At 34.6% G+C, this 20,511-nt stretch overlaps 1 protein-coding gene across 2 annotated transcripts in view; it reads left to right on the top strand.

The window, feature by feature from the left end:
• The window catches only part of SEMA3D (semaphorin 3D), a 204,377-nt gene that overhangs the window by 60,036 nt on the left and 123,830 nt on the right, over positions 1-20,511 (top strand). For both annotated transcript variants that reach the window (XM_041723209.1, XM_041723208.1), the window contains exon 2: positions 11,564-11,754. In XM_041723209.1, the coding sequence (XP_041579143.1) occupies positions 11,604-11,754 (151 nt within the window). In that variant the 5' untranslated portion in view covers positions 11,564-11,603. The remainder of the gene's footprint in view (positions 1-11,563; positions 11,755-20,511) is intronic.

Below are 20,511 nucleotides of genomic sequence, written 5' to 3'. Positions count from 1 at the left end.
TGGGCAGAAAGAGGAGGGAAGTGAGTCCTCAAGCAGACTCCCCACTGAGTGTGGAACCTAAGGCAGGGCTTGATCCCAGACCCTGAGATCATGACCTGAGCCAAAATAAAGAGCCAGCTGTTTAACCAACGGAGCCACCCAGGCACCTGACACCCAGTCCATTCTTTACATAGGCACACTGCTCACTACTGGGCACTTGCATGTTACTTTTCAAAAGCAAATGAGTCCAAGAACTATTCCCTTATATTTATTAAGAGAATTCAGTTATGAGGGATTAATTTAGCTTTATTATCCATGGCCCTTTAAAAAGGTTCGCACTGTCCTTCCACATTGCATATCTAGTATATCTAACATTGTTTCCGAATCAGTTACTGAATCATACTTTAAAGGATATTATCTTCTGGGTGCAAGGGTAGCTCAGTGGGTTAAAGGGCTGACCCTTAGTTTCAGCTTAGGTCCTGATCTTAGGGTCATGAGATCAATTCCTGTGTCAGGCAAAAAGTACAATATCTTCATATGAAGGTATAAATACAGAAAATTTAAAACCTGTATTAATTATAAAACAATATTTAATCACTTTACAGTAATGCTATTTGGTTTTACACAATACATTGTCATTGATTTGTATTTTTATTGGTTTTTAATTAACATGAATTGAAATATGCACCTTGAGGACAGTAGAACTCATGTTATAAAAACATTGAATACTTGTGCAAATATATATGGAAACAGTTATTGAATATGCAAGAAATTTTTTGATATGTGCTTTTAATGTTCCATCTTAGGGCTAGCAGATATATTAAGGTGTTCTAGGAGGTACAATAACTCTGAAGTTGTGGGAGAGACAACCTCAAATCCTTGGTATGCTATAAATAACAGCAATTTTGAAAACTATTATAAACAATACTTGGCATGTTTACAGATTTGGAATAATTTAAAATGTAAAGTAAGGGGTTTTTTTTCTTTTTAATTTACCTAAACCTAATCAAATATCAACAACTCATTTTGCTCTGCTTTCAGCCAGGATTTATTGCTTCGCTATTTTTGGGGTTATTATAAACTAAAAATTATTTTTTAACTCCTGTTACATATCACACAAAATTTTTCTATGTTATGGTATATAATCATAGGTGTTAATAGAATCAACCATGTTTTGTAAGCTGATATGAATTTCAAAATTCACTTTAAAATAAAGTAACAATTTTAATGTAAATAAGAAATACTTATAAAAACTGGTCTTGGATAAAATATAGCTACATTTAAATGTGGTTATTTATTGATACAGGAAAATTATTTAAGTTAATTATTTAAAATAATCCTATATATATATGTCAAGGATGTCATAACTTACCAAATATATAAAGTATGTAAACTTCTTCAGTGGCATCATAGTAAATAAATTGTTTAAAGAATGTGAAAAACAAAGAACTAAATTCATGAAAGACCTTTATGACCATTTTAAAAATAAAAGCTAGTGGTTGGAATGGAAAATAGTACACCAAATAAAATATAAATTTTTAAATTTAATTTAAAATTACTGTTTTATTGGATATTTATCTATTTTCCCTTTCTTGATAAATTGCATGGTTTAATTTAAATGAGTAGAACTGGAAGCACTAGAGATACAGTATCTTATCCCTCATAACAAGATTCAAACTATCACTGATAGCCTCCTCTTAAACCATTGAAATGGAGTTTATTTACTGGCATGTTCATTTGTCTCTTTTGATGATCTCTTTTAATTATTTTCTTCATTTGTCTTCATATTCTTGGAGGTTATGTATTATTTTCCTAAGACATCTTTATTTTACAGGCCTTAAATTTTTTTTTTAATTTTTTATTTATTTATGATAGTCACACAGAGAGAGAGAGAGAGAGGCAGAGATACAGGCAGAGGGAGAAGCAGGCTCCATGCACCGGGAGCCTGACGTGGGATTCGATCCCGGGTCTGCAGGATCGCCCCTAGGCCAAAGGCAGGCGCCAAACCGCTGCGCCACCCAGGGATCCCCAGGCCTTAAAATTTTTAAACATACACTCAGATCATTATTAAATGCTTTTTTTTTTTTTAATTTTTATTTATTTATGATAGTCACAGAGAGAGAGAGAGGCAGAGACACAGGCAGAGGGAGAAGCAGGCTCCATGCACCGGGAGCCCGACGTGGAATTCGATCCCGGGTCTCCAGGATCGTGCCCTGAGCCAAAGGCAGGCGCCAAACCACTGCGCCACCCAGGGATCCCTTATTAAATGCTTTTAAAGCCATCATTTGTATTTGTACTTAAAAAGAATTTTAGTAGAGATGCCTAGGTGGCTCAGTGGTTGAGCATCTGCCTTTGGCTCAGGGTGTGATCCTGGAGTCCTGGGATCGAGTCCTGCATCAGGCTCCCTGCATGGAGCCTGCTTCTCCCTCTGCCTGTGTCTCTGCCTCTCTCTCTCTGTGTGTCTCTCATAAATAAATAAAATCTTAAAAAAAAGAATTTTAGTAGAAAAGATACATTGAATATAATGATTTTTAAAAGTCTAATACTCATTGATCACTTACACCTGTACTGGGTATTATATAGTGCTTTCTTTATAGAATGAATGGTTTTTTGATCCTTACAACATATGAGTTAAATACTCTTATTATTTACTATTTCAGATATAATAAGTGAGACACAATAAGGATAAGTAATTTTATTGATAAACAGGAGGCCTATGGCAGACCTGGGCTTTGTGCCTGAGTGCTTAATCACCTCTTTTCTATTTCTGATATGACCCTCAGGAGTTATAGTTGCAACTGGGACCATTTACATTTAGAAGTGTAAATAAAATAAATTTAACAATGCAACCATCTAAGTGTAGAAAAATGGAAATTATAATGTCGGTTTGTTTATAAAAGTTATAATTATATTTCAAAAATTATTTTTAGAATTTAATAGTAGAACTAAACCACAGGTGACAATATTGACTAGGTCAGGGTTTGGGGAATTCTTGAATTCTGGTAGTAGCTGGTAAGGAATCTGTGACAAATTTTGCAGACTTCTATTATGGATAACCTTCCAGAGACCTAGCCGTTTTCTGGACTAGCCCTCCTACAATGAGCATACAAACTTCTTTTGCAATTGTCACTTAAGAGAGACACAATTAGAAATGCAAATAGTGAAAAAAATAACTCTTGTATAAACTTAGTTTCCAACGCCACTGAAGTAAAAAGATGAAAAGTACCTTTATCATCATCATATTCAAACAAGTTTAACAGGAAAGAAAATGGAAAATTTTAAGGTTAATCTGTGTTAGTTTTCCATTCAGAACTACAAAACAGATAAATTGTGCCTAATATTCTTTCAATTTTCTATTCTATATTTTCTTACCCAGAAAAAAAAAAGAAAAAAAATGCTCTGCCCTCTCCTGTTCTGTTCTTGCATTTAATGTCCCACACTTAGGGTTACTATTATTACCCAGTAAATACTACTTTTACTACTCTAGATTACATAGACTAGCCCCTGACCTGCACATCAGCAAGAGATGAAAAAAAGAGCTAAATTCATTAAAATTTAAAATCCAGTTTCTAGATCTCATGCCTTTCAAGTGTTCATGTGTGGCTTATGGTGCCATATTGGACAAGATACAGAGCATTGCCTTCATTGAGAATGTTCTAATGGACATTGCTAAGTAAAGACTGGGGGCTTGCCAACAGTCACAGCTCCTAGGTTGAGAGCCCTTCTCCATCTCCAGACACCTTCCCTAGACAATGTGGACCCCAGGATAGGCTCTCTTCCCTGCCCTGCCATCCACCTTGCAAATTCCTGGAGGAGCTGTGTGTGTGGTAACTTGACCTGTATCTGATCCTGGTTGAGGAGCCTTGGCCACTGACGTACTGTCTCTTTGCCTCAGTTTCCTCATCTATCAAGCTCAAAACAGTAGAGTAAAAATAAAAATACAGAGATTGGAACAATTGCATATGAAGCATTTTAAACCAAGATGACAAAAAAAAAAAAAAAACCAAGATGAAATCCATTAACATATGTCATCATCACTAAAAATGTAAACAATAATCATTAAAAAACTACTGCTGCCAAAAGTGCTGGAAATGTTTTTATTTGTTGAAAGGCTGCCTTGTTGTTTGTATAGTCTTCAGTTGTGTTGAATTCAATGTGCTAAAAATAAGTAAAACAACATTGATTACATTAAAATTATTTTATTTTTTGTTCCAAGTTTTTATTTAAATTCTAGTTAGTTAACATATAGTGTAATATTAGTTTCAGGGATAGAATTTAATGATTCATCACTTGTGTATAATATCCAATGTTCATCACCATAAGTACCTTCCTTAATACCCATCACCCATTTAGCCCAGGTAAGTCATGAAATTTCAAGTATCATGAAATTCAAATCTAATATGAAGACTGGGTTACTGAAGTCTGCATATGACACTAAGTTTCCTTTCACACACTGCCTATTTTTATTCCCGGGTAGTGTTGTTTATGAAGTGAATTACTTAAACTCTCCTCCCTATGCAGATGGAATGAATGCCTCATGGTGCTAGAAAAGTTTATTTCCCTAAGGTGTTTCATTAAATAGTGATTAAACAAGTAGTGCTAATGTGTTTAGTACATCGTTTTTCCTTGAAAAAAAAAAAAAGACTATACAGGAATCATTTAACTTATTTTAAGTATTTTGATCTTAAAAGTACATGCATTACTGGAGAATTTATGTGACTATGAAATTCAAGGTCACGTTTTTCTTGCCATAAGCATTTTTTGCTTAAAAAGTTTGTCATTAAATATTGGAATTACTGGTAGATTTGATTGGATTTCTTGGTCTGTTCATTTAAAAATGTGAGGAGTTTTACAGAGCATCCTTATATTTATTCTATATTAAATGTGTTAAAACATGACTTAATTTATTTGTAAATATGTAGTTTCCAATAGTTACAACCTTAAGATTCTAAATTAACTATAGTGTGAATCCATGTTTTAATTTAGACTTACTGTAGGAAATTATTTAAATACTATTTGCTATACATAATGGTTTTGTATAAAGCTGATATAATTTTTATAGGTTGGCAACTATAGCCTCTGTATCTTGTTTCTGAGGGCATGATGAATTTCCTGCTTCCCAGTCTTAGAAAGTATGCATTAAGTAATAAAAAACTCTATATTTCCTCCTTTTAACATAACTAATTATTTCAATAAATATTTTTAATTGGAAAATATAACACATATGACAATTGTGAAGATCAGGACCAACATGCAGGTCAGGAAATAAAGAATTCTTAACTCCATACATTTATCCATCATTCTTATGCTGATTCCATGCTCTTCTCTTTATGCATCTATGCATTGCTTCAACATTGGTGTAAGCGCTGCTGAAGCAAACACCATGGTAATATTTTTTGATATAATAAAATACCTATGTTGCTTTGACAGAAAAGTTTCCAAATGCATGGTTATTTCTGTTGACACAGAGGCCACTGGGATACTACATTAGTTAGTATATAGAATATTTTATATATTTTATCATTAAAGAGCCAGTTTAAGACTTAAATCCACTTACTGCTCACATTAGCAAAAATATTAGATAAATATTATAAAGTCTGGGAAAGTATTGGACATACAGCTCAATGTCTACATTAATAACTAGATGTGTATTTCAGGAAAGGAAGTTAACATTTTTGGATCTTTACCAAAATTTCTCTCAGTTTTGATAATAATGACATTCCTTAAAGATAAAAGCAATAAAATAAACTTGAAGATCCTCTCAATAATAAACACACGGCTAATTCTCATTTTATTATTTCAAAAGAATACAATTGTTTTGCCATCTTAATTGCAGTAATTCCTACTCTGCTTTATTTAACATTCTATTTATTTTAAGAGAGAGAGAGAGAGAAAGAAAGAAAGAAAGAAAGAAAGAAAGAAAGAAAGAAAGAAAGAGAAAGAAAGAAAGAAAAGAAAAAAGAAAAGAAAAGAAAGAAAAGAAAAAAGAAAGAAAAGAAAAGAAAAGAAAGAAAAGAAAAGAAAAGAAAAGAAAAGAAAAGAAAAGAAAAGAAAGAAAAGAAAAGAAAAGAAGGAAAGAAAGACGAATGATAACAACTTTTGATGCCTGGGTGGTTCAGATGGTAAAGCATCTGCCTTTGGCTCAAGTCATGATCCCAGGGTCCTGGAATCAAGCCCCGCATGGGGCTCCTTGCTCATCAGGGAGTCTGCTTCTCCCTCTACCCCTCCCCCCTGCTTGTGTGCTCTCTCTCTTTCTCTCTCTCTCTCTCATTCTCAAATAAATAAATAAAATCTTTTAAAAAATGTAAAAAATAATTTTAAAAAACTCTTTTTTTGAGCTGTGAGAGTCAAATATCAGAATATTTGAGGTGGAGATTGTTAAATTAAAAAAATCAGTTAAAATAATTATACATTTATGCTTTGAAAATAAAAGGCAGACATTGAAATTTGCAAAGTATTCTATAATTTCTGTAAATACCTCTGTAGAATATCTATAAATATTCTGTAATCCTCAAAATGCATATCAGAATTCTAAAAGGTGAGAAATAAAATGACTTTGATCATGACAGGGTGCACTGATTAAAACACTGTGGAGTATGAGAATTTGAAAAGCAAAATCTTAAATCTTTGAATTGTGGATTAATAAATTTAAGGAGAGATCAACTAAGGTTATGCTGCTGGTGTTTTTTCTGATCCTACAAGATAATAACTGTGTTTCTTTAAGTAGCAAAATGATATGAAATTTAGGATAAGGAAGATGGTAAAGTCACTTACAGCAGTGTTTTATTATTTTTTGGTAAATGTGTTAATTATTTGAGTGATTTGGACTTTGGAGACACTTGATGTCTTTAGGACCCCTTTACAAGCATTGTGTTATTGTTACTGTTATTTTCGGGAAAAAAGTACAACCCAGGATAGTAATTCTAACAGGTTACACTTGTATGTTCTGAAATCTATTTTCTACTGAACTGGATTCATTTGGACTGAGATCCTAAATAATTTGATCTGGCCACAAGTACAAGTCTATAAGACACAATAACCCAAGTAACATGTAACAATGGTGCTTTTGTTGAGCAGGTACTTATAGGATATACTATTAGTGTATTTTAGAAATGTAGACATTGTGGTTAAACCGCTGCAAAATAAAAATGTAACTGCTGTAATGTACCTCTACTTACAAAGAGTTCAGCTCAACTTTACAGCCAATTACTGATGATGTTTAGTTTGGCATATAGTGAAATATCACATAAGGATGTTAGGAAGTAAATTAACGTTTAATTAAATGTTAAGTCTGTTCTTCATGGTCTCTGAAAAATCAGATAGTCTCTAGACTCCATGGGAATATATTAATTGTTGAGGAATTCATGACGTCTTGAAACACTAAAGTCCATTAATGGACAGTTAAAAGTTTTCAATGAAAACTTCCTGCTGCATAAATTCTACTCACTGGTGATTGCGCTATACACTTGAGTGGTGACTGCACCCTCCTGACTGTGCTAAAGTAGCAGGGTATTAGATATATTAGAAAATATACAAAGAAAAATTTAGAAAGGATGAGATAAAATACACATATATAAAAGTTTTAGCACTCCAAGCTCCATCCTGGTGGATTTCACTCATACCACTTGTGTTCTACTTTGTTATCACTGTACTTGATCCATGGAATATAAGATAGCCCTCTGCAAACAAAAAGCTCTTTGTTTGCCTATATGGTCTCCTTGACGCTCAAGTTTCTTCTATAATTTCTGTTTGGTATCTTGTCCATATCCTTACCATGAAGTCAAGGATTATTTTCCTCAACACACACACACACACACACACACACACACACACACCCCTGAGAAAAAATCCTAAAACTAAATGTCCAAGGTTTTTTATGTGTCAAGACCTGGACCTTTTAATTCTTGTCCTATGCGTAGAATATATTTTTTTTTCACCATAATTATACCTTATCTTAATGACTTTTGAATAGATGAATATAAAGAAATAAGGCAAATCAGTGAAGTTAACATATAAAATTTTATATCCCTTGCTCCTCAGATAATATTTTTGATGAGTTACTGTCCATCCAATAAGTTTTGGTCTCTTTGTATTCCTTTGGGAAGTGGCGCAAGGCCTTCTTGAATGTTAGATTATGCATTTGGATCTCTGATTTAGTGGAACAGTGTGTAAAAATCTCTCATAATCAGAACACTCTCTATTGGCTCCACATCTGAAGATCCCCAAGAGTGCTGTTTGTTCCAGTGAACATCTGGAATAGATTACATTCAGTTAATTGGCTCCAGGTCGAGCTTGTTACAGACAGTAGCACGCAGTATAACCTATACAATTCACTAAATCCACCTACTTTAGGTTAAATCACACCTACTTCTCTCTGTAATTCCTCCCAGATGCAGGACACAACACACGCACGCACACACACGCACACACACACACACATCCACATTTACTGAAAGGAAGATGGCCAAATATCAATAGATTAGTGGAGAGGTTGTTGGTTATACATTTAACCCATAAATTACCTCAATTAAAAGATTAACTATTGAATTCAGAGGATTGTTGGGAAGAAAAACAATGAATCAGGAAAGCAGATTATAGAGAATGACTGTTTTATAGTAGAAAAATATTTAAAGTTAAAAAGAAAGTTCCAGCAGTTTCAGGATTTTTGTTTTATTTTGTCTCTCATCCTTAGCATATGTAATAGCACTTGCATGCACTTATTGGAATGTCACATAGCAAGGAAAACAGCACTTTGATTTTTAACTTATTTAACAGTATTAATGAGTTGGGTTACAAGGAACAGTATGACTACTGTTCATTGAAAACCAAAACATCAATCTTCTTAACTTATAGTGTTGGAGGCACAGGGCATGTCTTAGCGATTAATGATCAGTTGGAGGAGTAGATATCTCAATATATAACCAAGGGCCATTAACCCCAACTGGTCATTAATTCCCAAGAGAGGTCCTGTACTGAGGTCATTATTGCTAATAAAATGCACACATGGAAAGTTCCCTCTCTTTTGCCTGTGTACCTAAACATACATTCACATTACATGGATTGTTGCATGTCATGAAGAAAAAGGTAGGATTTCATGAGTCCAGAAGCTCAGAAAAACTAAGCCTGATGAGAAGTTTAATACCGTTAAACTCCATATTCAATTTGCCTTTCATTTTGCAGGGGAGGGGGAGTGAGAGGAAGGTAGGTGGAGGAATACTTGTCTGTAGGGGAAGGCTACGATCTATAATCAGATACCCACATGCTGCCAACGTGTAGATCTAGGGGAACATGAAAGAACAGGCCAATGGGGTTAGAGAGTCGCTCATGAATTTGGATGGAATCAGCACAAACGATCTAATATCAAAGGCGGTGTGAAGCAAGAGCCGGTCAAGTCATAATGTATTAGGTCCCAGAGCAGGCAGGAGGCACATTTAGCCATTAGGTCAAGTTCATCTTTGGTGTCTTCTCTCTCCCGTCTCTGGATTATGCTACCGTATCCCTCCCTTCTCCTCATAGCAATCTAAGCAAGTTCTGGCTTTTCAAGAACCCTTAATGAGTTTTCACTGTCTTCCGAAACTCTCTTTTTGCTTTCCATTCTCCTCTCATTGTCCTCCATGAAAACTATCTTTGTCTTGCTTAGATTTATATGACACTTCTTTGAGCTATCTTCCATAACATCCCATAAATATCTTGATTTTACAAATAATTTAATGTGCTTTAATTATTGTATATAATCAATCACTTCTTTCAGAAAAGAGTCACCTTTTTCCTCATCTTAATAAATGGTTGGGGACTAGCTATGATTTAATGATTGTTATATATATATTCTTATACATATGTTCTTATTTGTATAAAAGTAGTAAGTTTTTCAGGAGCACCTATAAGTCAAAGATTATATCTATTTTTTTTACTGGTATAAGTGACAAATTGAAAGGTTGCAAGATTCATTTCTTAAGAGATTAACTTAAAGTTCATGTAATTTAAAACTAATCCTGGTAAATTTTTCTGTAGACCAGCTACAGTGACGGGTGGCAGTAACAAACATTTTGTCCTACTAGCTGTAAAATAATAGTTATTTATTTTTTTAAGAATTTGTTTTTTTAAAAGATTTATTTATTTATTCATGAGAGACACAAAGAGAGTGAAGCAGAGGCACAGGCAGAGGGAGAAGCGGGCTCCATGCAGGGACCCTGATGTGAGACACAATCCCGAGACCCTAAGCTGAAGGCAGACACTCAACTGCTAAGTCACCTCGGCATCCCAGGAATTTTTTTTAAAAATATTATTTAAAGAAGGACTTTATTAGTGTTTTATTTTATGAATTAAAGAAATTTTAAAAACTAAAATTTTCATAAAGTGCTACTGATCTTTTTGGTCAGAATGACATTCCTGTTTTCTTTCAAATTATATCTAATAATACCTCTCAAGGAATGTCAGGTAAGTGTGAATAAAATAGGTAATATGTGGCATATTTATTACAATATGCTTTTTAATAATAAATAAATAAATAAATAAATAAATAAATAAAATCTTAAACAAAAAAAGATAACCAAGAGCTTATTTATGGCAACCTGGTTCATAACAACTTCCTCTCTTTTATAAACCCTTTTATATTATGGTTTGTTTTTCTATTTAGTACTGCCCTGTGTGGACTAGTATATAGGGTACAGGTAAGATTGTATTATCCCAGGCCTAAAACTTGTAGTGGTGGCCCAGACCTAATCATTCCTATTTTTTCCAATTTTAATTAGGCCTTTTTTTAAATTTTTATTTTTTAAAGATTTTATTTATTTATTTATTTGAGAGAAAGTGTGCACATGCACATGAACATGAGCAAGAGGGGGAAAAGGGGGAGGGGAAAGCCAGTGGAAGAGGGAGAAGCAGACTCCTCACTGAGGACTCCGCTGGGATCATTGCCTGAGCCAAAGGAAGACACTTAACCACCTGAGCCCCCCAGGCGCCCTTAAGTGGACTTTTAAAACACCTTTACATCAGAAACAAGAGATGAACTCCCTGAAAATAATAGCTTTTATCTGTTTTTGTTTGGGGATGATATGAGGAAAGAATGGCTTCTACTAGTATTTTTTTAAAAGGATTTTATTTATTCATGAGAGGCAGAGACACAGGCAGAGGGAGAAGCAGGCTCCCTGCAGGAAGCCCGATGTGGGACTAGATCCCAGGACCCCGGGGTCATGACCTGAGTCCAAGGCAGCCGCTCAACCGCTGAGCCACCCAGGTGTCCTGTTCTACTAGTATTCTTGCCTGAGTACTCTGAAGTCAGAAAGAGTTGGTTCCTTCTGCATTTGTGTGAAAACAAACTTGAATAGAGGAAGAAATGCTAATTATCATAAAGAATTGAAATTCATTATGTCTTCATCTCTGCCATCTCTGCATCTGAGTAAAGGCAGACCTGAATTTTGTTATTCAATTCTGATTTCTTTCCCTTGTAACAGTTTGCATGATCAAAACAAGAGGGAAGGAGCAATTACTTTTTAAAATCTACATGCATTCAGAAAATTATAATGTAGTAAGTCTAGGAAAATCTAAAAACTGCTATATTAATAGCTATTTTCTTATTTTTTAGATTAAACTAACACTGTTTGAAAGAAGACATTGTTTTCAACATGAGTGCTAATAAAAATGAGAGACCGAAGTCCAGAAGCCACAATTTTCACCTTTTTCATGCCTTGATGATGCTAAGCATGACCATGCTGTTTCTTCCAGTCATTGGAACTTCTAAGCAAAATATTCCACGACTCAAGCTGACTTACAAAGGTAAGTGTGTAAATGTTTTCCAGATTGTCTTTTTGATTACTGTATTTCTTTTATTTAGAAAGGCATACTGACTTCAGTGACATGTTTATGGTATTGGCATCAGTTAATAAAAATATTATTATAGTACACAAAGCCCAATTATTTCTTATTTTTGTGAGGAGAATGGTGCCAGAGGTGTTCATGCACACTTTTCAGCTTATTATTTACAACTATCAACTACTGGTTAACATAATTAGGAGATTTTGGTCTGTAAGGTTATAATCAGTTTTGTACTGAAACAAGTCAAATCCCTAAAAATGGAAAAACATTAATTTCACATGGCTCATACTAATTAGTTTATCCCTCGTTAGAGACACTTTATTTTTAAACACAGCAAGATATCTTAAAAAAAGATAAACCACTGAGATAACCTTTAAGATCTCAAACATATATATTTTTATTTTAGAAAGGCCATGTGAAAAGCTAGAAATATAGAAATAAAAACTAAGAAATGAAATCTGCTAATTGTTTTAAATGTTTAAATTAACATAAAAGCAAGGTTTATATGAGTTATACTTAGTCATGTATATGTTTCTGTCATGTATATTTAGTTTGTTTATGTTTGTGTAGATAGATACACAGACAGATACTTGCACACAGAGAGAGAGAGCGCGCGCCAAGTTTTATGCTTAAAGATTTATTTCTTTTCTTTTCTTGGCCTCTTTAATACTTCAAGTAATGAGAGGAATGTAGGAGACTTATACTCCTTTATTCTGAACTTGGGAGGAAAAAATTATGCCTGCAGTTTTAATATCCTCTGATCTTTAAGACAACTTATTTTCTGAACTCGAATGAAATATCAAAAATAAAACCTAACTTGACATAGAGTGGAGGTGGAAGTGGATTTAGCATTGTACTCATTACACATTTCATATGTTGGCATTTGTTTGGAATTTATATCTCATGAATTAAAGAGTTAGGGAAACATATTATTTTTGAGTTCTTATATTTTTCTAGGATTTTTAAAGCAGGTTTAAAAAAAAACCCCAGAATATTGCCTCTGTGTTTGAGGGGAGGATTAACTGGAAAGAGATATGAAGAAAAACCTTCTGGAATTATGGAAGAGTTCTCTATCCTAATAAGAGATGTGATGACCCAAGTATATGAATTTTTCACGACCCATCATATGCACAAATCAGATTTGTTCATTTGCCTGTATTTAAAATTCACCTTAAGGAAAGGAACAGAAAACAAATATTAAACTCCAAACAAGAGAGAGAGAGAGAGAGAGAGAGAGAGAAAGTTTGAAAATAAAGAGGTTGAAGGGAAAAAAAAGGAAACATTATCTGGTTCCTATGATACAGTAAATAACACTAGAACATTGCATTGATATGTGTGAACAATGCAAAATAAATCAGACTTGCAAAGAAACTTTAATAGTTGACAGTCACTGATGATTCATTATGAGCAAGGCATTAAGGACTGTGTGTTGTCATGCCATCCTCACCACCACCTGGATGGTAGGGCTTATTATCATCCTCTTCCTATGTGTGAGGATGCTGAGGTACCAGGAAACTGAGAAATTTGCCAAGGTCTCAGCTTGGGTCACGCCTCGTGTCCGGAGTCAGTTTCATGCAGCATGGAGCCAGGGCCCTGATCCTGCTTCATAAGGTCCTGGTCATTAGCAGTTCGTCACTGAGACACTTACCTACCAGAGTGAATGTTAACATTTACAGAAGCACCGTGCTCGTATTTGGCTGACTATATGATTCTTAGTTGTCAAAACTAACAGAGTTAAGAGTTGAAGAATTCCGCATGTTCTATTTAAGATCTCTGGGTGACCAAAAGAGACCTATAGCCTTGTGAGATGTTGTGTCTTTTGATAAATGTATGGATACAAATAGATTGTCATAGTGATCATTTGACTTCATAATCACAATTTCATACAAGTGATTGTAAAATATTAACTCAAATGTGGTAAACTGATCATTTGAAAATAACAAATCAATCTGGACAAATAGAAAAACATTATTAATTAATTCCACCTAGCTACTACTAATTATTTTATCTAGTTAGAGGGTTTTTTTTTTTGTATGAATGTTTTTGAACTTGGAATCAACCCTGTGAGTTCAAAATCTTGTTTTATTTATTTCTATATAGCCTGTCACTCCTCTCAACACCTAGTGCTTATATAAAAGAAGAACTGGTCTAAGTGTTGGATTAAAGGCAATAAGAACTACTCTTTTGATGGTTCTTATATTAAGTATACTTTCCAAGTATCGTATTTTTCACATTTTTATCTACATTTAGGTAATTTACATGTCAAAGTCTGGTAAGCAGTAGCAAAGATTGAATGCAGGATAGGAATTACAGAAATCTCCCAAATTACCCTCAAAAAATACACACACACACACACACACACACACACACACACACACACACACCTATTAGGTCCCCATAGCTACTATTAGCCATTCATGTCCAGATTGTATGCTAACATTACAGTAGTCATCTTCCCAGGAGAAGTAGTCACAACCCTTATAGAACATTCCTTCTTTCACTTCAAAGAATATGGCATCTTCTCTTTGGAAATCATCAGTTCAACACTATAAAGTCTACATTTCTCATCCACTTCCAAACATGGGAAATTTCCTTTTCTATACACCTTTTCTATACCATATCTGAAAGTTTTGGAAGAAAATAGTTCAAACCCTAATATTTTTAAGTGGGCTATTCCAGAATAAATAGTTATGACATAAAAATTCCTGCTAATTTGGGGTCATGGTAACAAAAACTGCCTCTATACCACATTCCTACTTCTGAGATAATGATCATAACTCTCCCTTGGCATTGTCTTTCTCTTCTGATTCTGACTAATGAATTGAGATCAGCTAGTACCATCCATTGCTAGACAGCTTTGGGAGGGTCTAAAAGTTTGAGCTGTGGGCATTAAAACATTGCCAGAATGTAAGGTTAGAAAAATCAGCTAGAGTGAAAAATTAATTTTATTTTCAAAAATAATTTTTATAGTCACCGACTTAGCATTGTTTTCTTTGCTTTCCATGTTCATGCTTCCTTCGATGCTGACCAGAGATGCAGCCAGTATCAGTAGAGTTAGCTACTTTGAACAGCTGCAAGATTATTTTGAAGGATTTCTTAAAGGCCTAGAGAAAATATAATAATAACCATTTTATCCAAAGAATGCTGTTTGATAAAGACTTAGCTTTGAACTTCTGAATCCACAGGAGCTTGTTTGGTTCTATTGTTTTGTAAAGAGATTTCCCTTCAGTTGCATATTTTGAATTCTTGCACATGTATGCATACTAAATGTTTCTTGACTAACAAAGAACTTCGGGGATCAAGATGTTCTGTAATTCTGGATTTCATGTTATAAGGTTATTACATATATTTTACCCTACAAGGTGGGCTTCTCACAGTGATGTGTACAGGTTATACTGCAGATGTAAAAATAACTTTTGAGAGATGACCTCCTCTAAGTCCCCAATAGTGTAAACATTCTGTATTTCATAATCATCATGAGGGAATTCATATGCGTTAAGGTTATTTATATCCAAGAATCACTAGTATCTGCAAAGTTATTTGTTTGGGAAACCAGAAAATGATGTAGGTAAGATAGATATAGAGGAAATGGACAAAAACTTTGGAACAGGAAAAGAAAAATGAAAGTTAGCTAATAAAGTCCCATTTCTTACGATAGATTGTAGGGCTTTTCTCATACTTTTTTTTTTTTTTTGCATAGTCTCTTTGGCATTTCTTTTTCCTTTCCTAATTTTAGATTTTAGTGCTAACATGTGAATGACTATATATATATATATATATATATATATATATATATATATAGTAATATGTGTATGTATATGTATGTGTATGTGTATTACGCCTATGTATATGTATAATACATGTATATGCATATAGCTCATACATATAGTCTCTTTTTTACCACATCCTTTTGAACCCAACATAACGAGAATTCAGCAATCATTCCATTTGAATACTTTCCCCCTAAAACTCTTGCTGTCTCAAAGAATCATAGTAAACACACAAAACACCAGCTAGCCAATACTGAAGTCCCACATGTTAGAGATGAGGAAGGAAACTAACCCACTTAATAGTTAGCATGTATTCATCCATTCTACAGATATGTGTGGAGCAACCACTATGTTCATTGGGTCAGAGAAAGGTCTGTTCCCTTTGAATTTCTTTTCCAGATAAGAAGACAAAGAACAGGTAAACAAATAAATTAATATTATCTCAAATAGTGGGAAGTGCTATGATGAATATAAAACAATGAAAAAAAAACAGAGGATCATAGGAGAAGAGAGGAAAAAATAAAAAAAAAGATGAGATCAGAGAGGGAGACAAACCCTAAGAGACTCCTTTTTTTTTTTTCTTAAGATTTTATTTATTTATTCATGAGAGAGACACACACACACACAGAGAGAGAGAGAGAGAGAGAGAGAGAGAGAGAGAGGCAGAGACACAGGCAGAGGGAGAAGCAGGCTCCATGCAGGGAGCCCGACGTGGGACTCGATCCCAAGTCCCCAGGATCAGGCCCTGGGCCAAAGGCAGCGCTAAATGGCTGATCCACCCAGGCTACCCCTAAGACACTCTTAATCATAGGAAACAAACTGAGGGTCACTGGAGGGGAGAGGATGGGAGGATGGGGAGATGGGGTAACTGGGTGATGGATTTTCAGGAGGGTATAATATAATGAGCATGGGTATTGTAGAAGAGTGAGGAATCAGTGAACTCTACCTCTGAAACTAATAATACATTGTATGTTAATTAATTGAATTTAAACAAAAAAAATTTTTAAAGAATATAAAACAGGAGAATAGCAGGCTCCAATGACCCTACTTGGACTTTATTGTATCTGTTTTAGGATACCCTGAAAACCACTGGTTTTGTACCTGTGTTTTAGAAAAATCTGAGACTCAGAGCCTGAAGGCCTTGCCCCCAAACAAGCAGCTTATAGTAAGTGGCAGAATGGAGTTGTGTGTTTTTATTCCAAGGCCCATGCTTTTGCCACCTGTGTCCTTGAGGGAAACATTACATATCCAGGAATGCAGATATCAAGATACAGAAAATATATATAAGGTTTCACCATTACTTTTTTGGCAATATGTTCTTCTCAATAACTATCAAAGAACTACTTTTTGATTCTCCAAAACTTGTATGTATTTTCATACACAAGAAAAATTTGAAATCACCTTTACAATTTTTTCTTCTATTGTATAATTGAAACAATGCATTTGATAGAAGGGTTCTTTGTTTTGTTGAAATCTTCAGAGAAATGAGTGGACTAATCTGTGTATTTTTCTTTATAAGTTGCTTTATTTAGTTGTGAAATGCAGCATGTGTCTCAAGAAGAGATTGATGCTTGACTCATGTGATTTGTTTGATTTGACTAGTCTAACATTAGTTCTATGATCTTGATTCAGTATGATCTAACAGTGAAGAAAGCCAAACTGCTTAGGTCTTTTTTTTTTTTAAAGATTTTATTTATTTATTCATGAGAGACACAGAGAGAGATAGAGAGAGAGGCAGAAACACAGACAGAGGGAGAGGCAGGCTCCCTGCAGGGAGCCCGACGTGGGACTCGATCCCAATCCCAAGTCCCCAGGATCATGCCCTGGGCCGAAGGCGGCGCTAAACCACTGAGCTACCCAGAGATCCCCTAAACTGCTTAGGTCTTAACGGTTCCTACTAGTTGTGAGATATTTGGATATTTATTTTCTCTGCTGCCGTTTTCTTATTCATAACACAGTAAATGTAACAATAAATCTAAATTAATTTAGCTTTAATTTATTAATCTACTGATTTATTTAATTTATTTCCAGTCAGGATGTTAAGCACCTCAGTGTCTGGCATAGGAAGTATTTAATAAATGCCATCAATTATTATTTTTTGTGAAATGTTGTTATCTTGCTCCGTGTGAATGGCTGCAGTCCAAAGGTTTCCCTTTGGAAACAACTTTGAAAATTATTTTGTAGCTCCCTCTTGTTTACAGCACATATCAAAATTGCTTCCAGCTACTCCCAAAGCATTTTCTACCAAAGTTAGTTTCCTTCGGTTAAGAACCACCCACAGATTGTGAATTTATTAAGGGTACTTTCCAGTGTTTTTACTGTTGTGGTCTTCTAGTGGTTAATAAGCCCTTACAGTGAAAAAGAACATTGTTGGCCTTGATAAGAGTGGTGTCTTTGATTGGTAGGTAGCCCTCAGAGTGGGTTAAAATGAATCATAAAATCACTTAGGGGTTCAAACCACATGATGCAATCTAAAGTGGGCATTTTTATTGTGAAATTCATGGGAAAAGAAGCTGGCTTGCTCTGACTACCTCCCCCTAAAGTACTTAGTGAAGAAGCATTATCAATGTTATAGTAAGAATTCTTATGTAATATATGTATTTTTCTATAAAGCAAATCTTTGATAATTTAATTTTGGTTAATGTGCCATATTTGAATGGAGTCACTTGTTTTCCCAAATGTATTTCCTCTAAACTGAGGCTGTTCAGTTGGGTTCCTGTAGTTTTAAGAGTTCAAGGATAATCTTACTAGTATGTGATGTTTAACTGTCAACAGTTAGTAACAATAGTTTCTGAGTGCCCACTATGTTTCTGGCCTTGTTCTGGTAACAAGGGGATATATCACCAGATAGAAGAGACAAAAATTCCTGTCATCATGTGGTTTGTCTGCCGATATGAAAAGAAAGACCATACATAAGTACATTGCATAGCAAAATAAAAGATGAAAAGTGCTATAAAGGGACACCTGGGTGGCTCAGCAGTTGAGCATCTGCCTTTGGCTCAGGGCGTGATCCTGAGGTCAAGGAATCGAGTCCCGCATCGGGATCCCTGTGAGGAGCCTGCTTCTCCCTCTGCCTATGTCTCTGCTTCTCTCTCTGTGCCAATAAATAAATAAAATCTTTAAAAAGAAAAGAAGGAAAAGTGCTATAGAGAAAAATGAATCAGGAAACTTAGCTAGAGAATGGTGGGAGTGTGATAGTCAAGTACGGTGATAAGGAAAGAACACACTGAGAGAGTGATGTTTTCACAAATACTTTAAGAAATTGCTGTTGCAAATCATGCAGATACTTGGAAAAGCAATATTTTTTGGCAAAAGGAACATCCAGTGCAAAGGTCATGAGGTGATAATGTGTCTGCCACCTTTAAGGATCCTAAGGAAGACAATATGGCTGAAAAACAGTTGAATGGGGGAAAGAAGATTGGTTAAATCATGAGTTAATAGTAGAGGGATTAAAAAAGTTTAGATCCTTCCTTGCTGTCATTGTTAAAATATTGGCTTTGAGTGTTACTGAAATCCTACTGGAGAATTTTGGCACAGGGGTGACATAACCTGACTCTCACTGTTATAGTATCATTCTGGTTTCTGTGTTATAAAAATACTGAAAGATAGAACATAGGGAAATAGACATATTTTGAGAATGCAGATGAGAAATGACCGTCTGTAGGCCAGACTGGTTGCAGTGGAGGTAGGAGGAGAGGATGATAAGTAGGTAGAGCCAATAGGACTTTTTGATGATTGGATATGAAATGAAAGAGAAGTCAAATCTGACTTCATCTTTTTTTTTCTTTTTTTTAATTGAAGGATGGAAGTACCATTGATTGGGATGGTGAAGTTTGTGAAAGAAGTAGATTTTGGGGAGAAAATCAAGTGGACATATTTGTTTGAGAAAATAAAACTAGTAGATGTCTTCTAAGTGAAACGCCAGGAAGGCACTTGAGTACATAATTTATGGGAGATGTCATTGAAGATATGAATTTGGCAATTAGCCTATAGAAATTTTTAAATCCATGATACTCCATGAGATAACTAAAGGATGTAGAATTTGAAGGATTGAGTTCTGGAATTCTCTCAAGTGAGGAAAGCAGAGAAAAGAGGAATGAGCATCAAAGTGAGCTGAAAAGAAGTGCCCAGAAAAATCATGTAGGAGAAAAATCAGTAGTTGTAATACACAGGAAGTCAATGAAGAAAGTAAAGGAAAAGGGATTATCAGCAGTATCCTATTCAGCTAATGTGTCTTCAAAGATAACAAGTAAAAATTAACATTGAATTCAACAACAAATGTTCATTGTTGACCTTGATAAAGGCAGTGTCTTTGAGTGTGGGACTCATGGCACAATTAGGATGGATACATAAGAGCATGGGCTCAGGGACTGTAGACAATTATAGATAATTCTTTCAAGGATTTTTTCTGTAATGGAGACATGGTAAGTAATAACTGGAAGGAAAATAAAATCAAGTGATTTGGTTTTTTTTCATGAACTAAATAACACCATATTTATATGTCAATTGAAATAATCTAGGGGAGAATAACAATGATTCAGAAGAGATGTGAGATAATCCATACCTTACTGAAGAAAATATTGATGAAACTCCATTCTTTTCTCTGAAAACAGGTTACTTTTATGTTTTTTATTTTATTTTATTTTATTATATTTTATTATTATTTTTATTTTATCTTATAACTTATAACCTGTATCACTATATCAAACTGAATACCTTCCTCCTTAAACATAGTTTTCTGTTTGACCTCTCTTTTCATCTACACAATAGGTGACATTGACAATGACCCAGATAATAGTATATTATGCAAAATAAGCCACTTTCATTAACATATGTTCCAAAAGTATCCTGGGGCACCTGGGTAGCTCACTCAGTTAAGTATCAGATCCTCGATCTCAGCATTGTGAGTTCAAGTCTCACACTGTGCTCCATGCTGGACATGGAGCTT

The sequence above is a fragment of the Vulpes lagopus genome, chromosome 11 (assembly GCF_018345385.1).
Source record: "Vulpes lagopus strain Blue_001 chromosome 11, ASM1834538v1, whole genome shotgun sequence".
Classification (NCBI taxonomy): Eukaryota; Metazoa; Chordata; class Mammalia; order Carnivora; family Canidae; genus Vulpes; species Vulpes lagopus.
The sequence above is the reverse complement of the archived record's forward strand: the minus strand, read 5'-3'. Positions and strand labels throughout refer to the sequence as shown.